This window comes from Fukomys damarensis, unplaced genomic scaffold, assembly GCF_012274545.1.
Source record: "Fukomys damarensis isolate Sample0158 unplaced genomic scaffold, DMR_v1.0_HiC HiC_scaffold_12, whole genome shotgun sequence".
Lineage (NCBI taxonomy): Eukaryota > Metazoa > Chordata > Mammalia > Rodentia > Bathyergidae > Fukomys > Fukomys damarensis.
The window spans coordinates 53,246,476-53,253,752 of NW_022900924.1; the positions used below are offsets into that span (position 1 = coordinate 53,246,476).

General features: G+C 59.9%; 1 protein-coding gene across 1 annotated transcript in view; it reads right to left on the reverse strand.

Annotated features, from left to right (window-relative positions):
* Positions 1-7,277, reverse strand: part of Vwa5b2 (von Willebrand factor A domain containing 5B2) — an 8,614-nt gene extending 1,337 nt beyond the window's left edge. Inside the window, exons 1-15 of the mRNA XM_019207471.1 lie at positions 7,209-7,277; positions 6,907-7,064; positions 6,334-6,465; positions 5,876-6,000; positions 5,404-5,559; positions 4,921-5,031; positions 4,638-4,846; positions 4,445-4,556; positions 3,515-3,703; positions 2,677-2,848; positions 2,275-2,591; positions 1,696-1,885; positions 1,270-1,599; positions 314-451; positions 23-211 (exon numbers count right to left, since the gene is read on the reverse strand). Of these exons, the coding sequence (XP_019063016.1) occupies positions 23-211; positions 314-451; positions 1,270-1,599; positions 1,696-1,885; positions 2,275-2,591; positions 2,677-2,848; positions 3,515-3,703; positions 4,445-4,556; positions 4,638-4,846; positions 4,921-5,031; positions 5,404-5,559; positions 5,876-6,000; positions 6,334-6,465; positions 6,907-6,937 (2,401 nt within the window). The 5' untranslated portion in view covers positions 6,938-7,064; positions 7,209-7,277. The remainder of the gene's footprint in view (positions 1-22; positions 212-313; positions 452-1,269; positions 1,600-1,695; positions 1,886-2,274; positions 2,592-2,676; positions 2,849-3,514; positions 3,704-4,444; positions 4,557-4,637; positions 4,847-4,920; positions 5,032-5,403; positions 5,560-5,875; positions 6,001-6,333; positions 6,466-6,906; positions 7,065-7,208) is intronic.

Below are 7,277 nucleotides of genomic sequence, written 5' to 3' on the forward strand. Positions count from 1 at the left end.
CGTGGGGTCCCCCCGAGCTGGCCTGAAGTTGTCGCTGTGCTGGGCCCCTGCAGAGAGCCTCTCTGGAGCCCTGCGTGGGACCAGCCGGGTGGGGCCCTCCCCTTCCCCTTCCCCGGGTGGGCGATACCTTCGCGGGGGACCGACGTGAGCAGCGCAGCCGTGTCTAGTGGGCCCTGAGAGGCCGGAGAAGGGCCGGGCGGCTCTGCTGGGTCTGCAGGGGAGCGCAGGTTTGTGTGAGGTTTGTGCGGCGGACAGCCAGCGCGGTGACGGCCGCTCCCTCCCTCCCGAGTTCACAGGAGGGAGGGAGCCCTACCTGAGCTCCGCACCTGAAGAGCATCAGGCAGCGCCTCCCTGGTGGCCGCATCCACAGCTACTGGGTAGGTGAAGCAGGAGGGGGCCAAGCTGACCTTGCTCGTCTGAAGGGCTCGGAGCATCGACCTCCTCGCGTGGCCTGTGGATCAAGAAGCCTGTGCTGAGCGCCCACGCTCCATGGGGCTGCTGGGAACATCAGGGTGACCCCCAGCCGCTCCCTCTGTGCTCTTAAGGTACCGCTCAGCCCCAAACCGGCTCAGACTGGCTCACTTCCACAAGAAGCAGTCAGGCCCCTGGCCCCCCAGGAAGGCAAGAGGCTCCACAGGAACACTGCCTGCTTCCTCTCCTCCTCTCTTCAGTGCTGTCCCATAGAACTTGTGTGCCGTGGAAATGCTCTGTGTCTTCGTGGCCCAGTGTGGTAGCCGCTAGTCATGTGACCAGTAGACACTTCCAGTGTGGCTCGTGCAACACAGGGACTGAACTTGTGTTTGCACGTGCGCACATACATGTGTGTGTGCTGTCCTGGGGTTGAACCCAGGACCTTGTACTACACTACATCCGCGGTCTCACTATGGTAATTCAGGCTGGCGTTGGATTCACTCTGTAGCCCAGGATGGCCCTCTGGAGCCTCAGTGACCTGCCTCAGCCTCCTGAGTGCCAGGATTACAGCTGTGTGCCACCGCACCCAGCTTCCCAGCTGGGTGTTTATTTTTTGAGACAAGGTCTCACTGAAATTGCTCAGGCTGGCCTCAAACCTGTGATCCTTCTGCCTCAGCCTCCCGAGGAGCTGGGAACACCTGTTCATCACCATCCCTGGCTTGATTTCTTGTCAGTGTGGTGAGCCATCTCAAATCATTTGTGAACAAATTGAGGAACAGAGTGATCCAACGCACAGACGATAATCCTCAGCCACTCTATTCCACGCCCTGGGCCTGACTCCGCCCACTAGCAACTCACCCGGCTCTGTCCCCCCTCGGAGTGCCAGCTGTTCATTGTCCCGAACCACAGAGGCTGCTGTCAGCCGGTGGAGTGCTTGGTCCCAAGCAGCTTCTCTCCCAGCGGCAGGCGATGGAGGCCTTGAGCCATCCCCGGGCCCCCACAGTGTCTCCAGCCCAACGCCCACCTCCCAGCACAACGGCTGCTCGCCATACAGGCCCCGGATCACCACATGGCAGTGGGGGGCCTGGGGAGGCAGTGGCTCAGCTGGAGGGGCTGGCTCCTCAGTGAACAAGAAGGGTGGCTCCATCAACATGTCCCAGTCCATGGCGCCTGGGGAAAGCAGGTTTCCTGGCGAGAGAAGATGGCTGGGGTAAGGGCAGTGTGGAGCCCCGAGCGCCAAGACTCCTTGGTGTCAGGGAAGCCATCTCTCCGTCCAACCCTTACCTGAGTCATCCAGGCCCTGACCCAGCTGTTGGCCTGACTCTGGGCCGGCCCCATCCGGCACTGCACCCAGAGAGGGGTGCTGAGGTTGGCCAGGTACTGGGTTTGCCCAGCCTGGCAAGGACGAGAGACTTCGGCCAGCCAGAGCTGCTCTGTGCCGCCGGCCCAGCACCTCGGCACTCAGGGCTCCTGCCTGTCAAGGAACGCAGAGCTTCCGGTCTCCATCCACCACATACAACTGGCTGTGTGCTCCTGTGAGCTCACCCCCACTCCCTCTTTCCCACTTAAGGTCAGTGCTTGTGTCTGTTTTCCTTGTCTTTTCCTTCTTTACCTAGCTACTTCTACTTATTCTTCCAGACGTGGCTCTTACGCTCCCGACTCCCTCTGACAGAGTGAGCCACCCTGGCTCTGGGCTCCCTGTCTGTGCCATGCCGGGCATTTGCTGTGTGTTGTTATTATAGATGTATCCGTCCGTCACCTAGCTAGACTTCATCGTCAGCCTTGCACCATGTGTGGCACATAGCAGGTGGTAAATAAATTCTGCTGGCTACTTGATGGATAAATGGGGCCGAATCTTCTTACCTTGAGTGAAGCCTGTGGAGGTGCTGGCAGCGGGCAAGATCGGGAGCCCACAGGTTCCCCACAAGCCAGGCTGCGGCAGCCCTGCTGAGAAGGGGGATCCAGGGGGAAGGTGCCCTCTGGTGAGCCAGGGCCCTGGGAGCCTGGGGACTCGCTGCTCCCGGTGGAGCCCGGCCCTGGCTCAGGGCTGGCAGAGCAGTGGGTGAGGACGTACTGCTCCCGGATGTATGAGGAATGGAAGATGCGGCGCCATATGGCCGTGTTGGAGGAGGGGTTGGGTCCGGGGTCGATGATGACTGGGTCCGTCAGAGCATCCGTACCTGCTGGGCACAGGAGAATGGGCCCCAACCCTCTCTGCCCCACCACCCTTTCCATCCCAGCCCCATACATCCGCCAGGGGCTCACTCTGCTCCGAGTCCCTAGCACCCCATGGGCTGGACAGCTCTGCAGACACAGTGCCCGTTCCTAGTGGCTCTGAGGCGCCAGTGGGCTCAGTGCCAGGGCTGGTGACAGATGGCGCCTCCTCTGGGGATGGGAACACGGAGCCACCAAAGCTCTGCCAGCCAGGCTCTTGGCCCTAAGAGGAATAGCATGGAGAAGAAATCGATAGTAGCTATACACTACCTCTTTCCAAACAGGATCTAACAGGGGAAGTAATGATGCTAATAAACGGGAAGTGAAAGACGGGTACTGGGGGAAGAAGAAACAAGCATGTTAGCCCTGGCTAGCAGAACTGCTGCACATCCGAGTTTCAGGTTCGGTCCTGAGCTTCCTGGAAGCCAGGGAAAAAGGCAAACAATCTACTATATGGCTCTCATAATAAAAAAAAAGGAAGAAGCATGCACATTTCTAGGTAAATGTGGCTTTTCATTTAGAAAGAAAAAATTTCTCAAATTCCTGATGTGTGTGAAGTATCCTGGTAAAGGGCACTAGAGGCATGAACTCCGGTTACAGCAACGTGTGCCAAGCATCGGTTACATGGGAGGAAATGGGCTTCCAGAGGTCACGTGATTTGGCCTGTCAGCGGCAGAGCCAGGACGGAGCCTGCACCTCCACCGCCATTAAGTTTGTCTGTCTCTGTCCTAAGTGTAGCAGGGGTGTGTAAGGCACTGTGTGAATGTGAACAGCTCTGTGACACAAGCTCACAGCAAGTGAGCGTTAGTGAGAAACAAAGGCCCTAGATGTCGATGGAGACCTATGGGGGGGTGGAGAGAGGAGGGTTCTGAAGCCCCCACCCGCATACCCCCGGAGGAGGCCGGCTCCGGAAGCCATCCACCCTGAAGAGTGAGCAGTAGCCGAGCAGCTGGTCCCCAGGGTAGAGGGCCGGGATCTCCCGAGGGGTCAGCAGGGCCTCCACAGCATCCGGCACGAACCAGTCCACGGAGATGTCACTGAGAGCAGGCTCCAAGGCCTTCCTCAGAGCCTGCACCAGCTGCAGGGAGCATCCAGTGGGGGGACACAGATCGGGGTGTCACAGCCAGACAGGGCAAGCAAGCTGCTCTTCTCTGATGGTGTCTGCCCAGCCCTGGTCTGATAGGGAACAGGATCAGGCTGGGATCAAGAGAAGGAAGGCTCTGGGAGGCTGAGGCAGGGGGATCACAAGTTCAAACCCAGCTTGGGCAACTTAGTGAGACCTTATATCAAAAATAAAAACTGCCACATCTGTCTCTCTTAAAAGCTTTCTTTACCTCAATAAAATTTTCCTCTTTAAATAAATAAATAAATAAATAAATAAATGAAACTGGGGGCCAGGCATTTGGTGATGAGCTAGTTCAAGGTCCCAAGTTCAATCCCCGGTACCAAAAAAAAAAAGCACCAGGGATTTAGCTCAGTGGTGCCACTGCCTGCCTCACAAGTACAAGGTCCCAACATCGATCCTAGGTACTAAAAAATAAAATCAAAAATAAAAACTGGGTTGGAGATGCAGCTCAGTGCAAAGGCCATGGGTTTGGTTGCGGGGGGGAGTAAAGCAGGGTTGTGGAGCTGAGTGCTTTCTCAGGGCTCAGTCTGTTTGCCCCATGGATGGAACAAGACTTCCGAAGATGAGGTTCAGTTCCTAAGATCTGGGGTGGCCCCCCAGTTCTTCCCCCACTGGGCATCTTGGGGAGAAGCAGGAGGGGCCCACGTAGGGTGCCCAGAGCCCCTGCCAATCGCTGGGCCCTGGCTCACTCACCAAAGGCTGCAGCCTCTCCCCAGGCCGCAGGAAGTGGGCCCTGCCCCTACTGAGCGCAGCCAGCCCCTGGAGAAGCTGATGGCAGGCGGGTCCCAGCCCGAAGGAGAAGCACCTGATGGGGAGGGCAGGCAGCTGTGACCTTCCAGAGGGCCCGGAGGGCTCCGTCCTGGGCACCGGCTCTGCCTGCTTGTACCTGGCTGCCCCCCGGTGCCACCTCATGAGCTCCAGGGCTTGGTGGGTGGTGGCAGCCCCAGGCGAGGCAGAGGTGAGCAGGAACAGCTGCCGAGGGTGAGCCCTGTGTTGTGGCTGCCCCAGGGCCCAGTCCAGCGCAGGCAGCACATCCGAGGTACCCCATGCTGCCTGCAGGGTCTCGATGCTCTCACAGACCAGCTGCACGGTGTCCTGGAGAGAGGCGCACAGGCTGGGCAGGGCTGTGCTGAGACGGCCCGCAGGGTCCCCAACCGCACCACACTCACATCGCTGCAGGGCCGGCTCTCCAGGAAGAGCGGCTGCACTGAAGTCCCAAACACGGTCAGGTTGACAAGGGTCTGAGAGGGGAGGGACTTCACAGCCAGCACAATGGCATCCTGGAGAGGTGGAGAGAGGACAGCGGATTGCTGGCTGGCTGGCTGGCTGGCTGGCTCTGGGCCAGGATCAAATGAGGGAGGGCTGTGGTCACCCAAGAGAGGCCCCGCATGTGAGGAGTCTGCAGGACCCTGGATGCCAGGGAGCGTGTGGGCAGGAGACGGACGGAGGTGGGAGATGAACGGACCCTGTGACGGGGTGTGACTCTGGCTCTTGGAATCCGGGTGCGGCACGTATGAGTGCATGAGAAAAGCAAGGCTGAGTGTGAGGGTGTGAAGACGTGTGCTAAGCAGCGCAGAGACTGGAGGCTGCCCCTGGCTCACCTGTGACCCACCGCCCCCAGCCCAGGGCCGCCCCCAGGGAGCCCCACGGGCCTTGTATGCTGCGCTGCTGCCATCCAGGAGGAAGAGGAGCTCCCGAGTTGCCGTGCCCAGGTGTCTGGGGCTGGAGCTCAGGTCTGGGCAGAAGCTCAGCACCAGCACAGGGTTCAGCAGGATGTCCTTGTGGAAGCGGCGCTGCAGGAACCACACCTGGCGGGGAGCCCCGGGTCAGCCTGGGGGCTCTTAGTGGCACTTGGTCCAGCCGGAAGGGGGACCTGGGCTGGGGGCGGGGGCTTTCCGTCCACCTCTGTAGTGATCTGGATGAAGGCAGGGGTGGCAGGAGGCTGTCCCCTGCTTACATCCAACCACCGCCCTCCTGGTCATCCAGGGGGACTCACCCTGCCCCCACACCATGACAACACCCATCTGCCCTCTGTGACAGGCCAGGGTTGGCAGCCAGGAGAGGTTTTGCTGAGAAAAGAGGCCCGGCCCCATCCCAACACGAGCACTGCCTCACATAACACACCTGCCGGTCCCCGTCACTGTCCCGTTGCTGAAGCCTCTGGAAATCCCTGCGGGCCCGCACCTGGGCTTCGTACTCCGCCGAGCTCAGGCTGCCGGCCTCCAGCATCAAGTGTGGCTGGTACGGCTCTGGGATGAGGGCGACACAACTGTCAGGAAAATCCTCGGCTCCAGACCTCTACTGTCTGGTGCCTCTCAGGATAGGGGACTGAGCCCAGAGCCTCTGCACTGAGCTGTATCCCCAGGCCTTATTTCTTAAATTTTGAAACAGGGTCTTGCCAAGTTTCTAAATTGTCCAACTTGGTCTTGAACTTGATCCTCTTGCCTCAGCCTCCCAGAGTGCTGGGATTACAGGCACGTGCCCCTGTAGGTCCAGGCTCCCTGCATCATGGGCCATCCTCGCCTGGGGCCCCGAAATCTGCATTTGCAAACTTCCTGTCCACTGTGTGGCTGGGCTCTCACCGCTGGGGTGCAGCAGGATCTCCAAGGGTCTGTCACATCGGTGCCCCTCAGCCAGTGTGACACAGATGGTGGCTGCAGAGCTGGCGTGAGGGGGGGCGTCTGCCCGCAGGGCATGTGAGGGGCTCTCCAGGCCTGAGGGACAGAAAGGCAGGGAGAGGTGCCAGTCCTCAGCCCCGGCCCGCAGCAAGAGCACGGACAGCGCCTCCCAGAGGCCAGAGGCTGTGGACTAGGAGCCCAGATGGGTGAGGGCAGCTCTGTCTGCTTTCCTGGGCTGGGTCCTGCGTTTCCAGCTCTGTTCTGGGCTGGTCGCTGAGTTACACATCAACCAATTATCGTCCTCCCTTACATCTTGCACAAGAAAATCCTTTTCACCATGTGGACTGGTCCATTCTAAGTAATCTGTCTTGCCACAGGGAGGACACAGGTAAATTACACTGATAAAAGTGTAGAGGGTGGGAGTGGCCAGGGTGCTCCCAGCCTTACACCTAAGCCTTCAGCCCATCTTCTTTTTGTCCTCCATTCCATCCCTGAGCCTGGTATTATTTTCCAGACTGCTACCCCAGCCAGACCCACCTGCCAGCAGGCATGGCCCGGTCACCAGCATCTCGAAGGAGAAGGTATAGGGGGCAGGGCATCGGGCAGGGCCTGAGAACACATCTGGAGGGGCAGCTGGCTCCTCCCGGGGCAGCCCTTCCTCCTGAGGGCTGCCCACCCCAAAGCAGCTGGTGGGGCTGGAAGGGAGCACGAGGAAGGTGACCCCAAGGCCCCCGGCCCCCTTACCCTGTCCAGCCCAGGGTATCCTGATACAGCCCCCTCACCCGCACTAGACCCAGAGAAGCCGAGGGAGGGACGAAGAGAATCACCATAGACCCAACCTGTCGTCACAGAGCCCGGGAGGCCTGGGGGGCCCTGGCGGGCCTGGCGGGGCCAGTGGGGTGAGCACG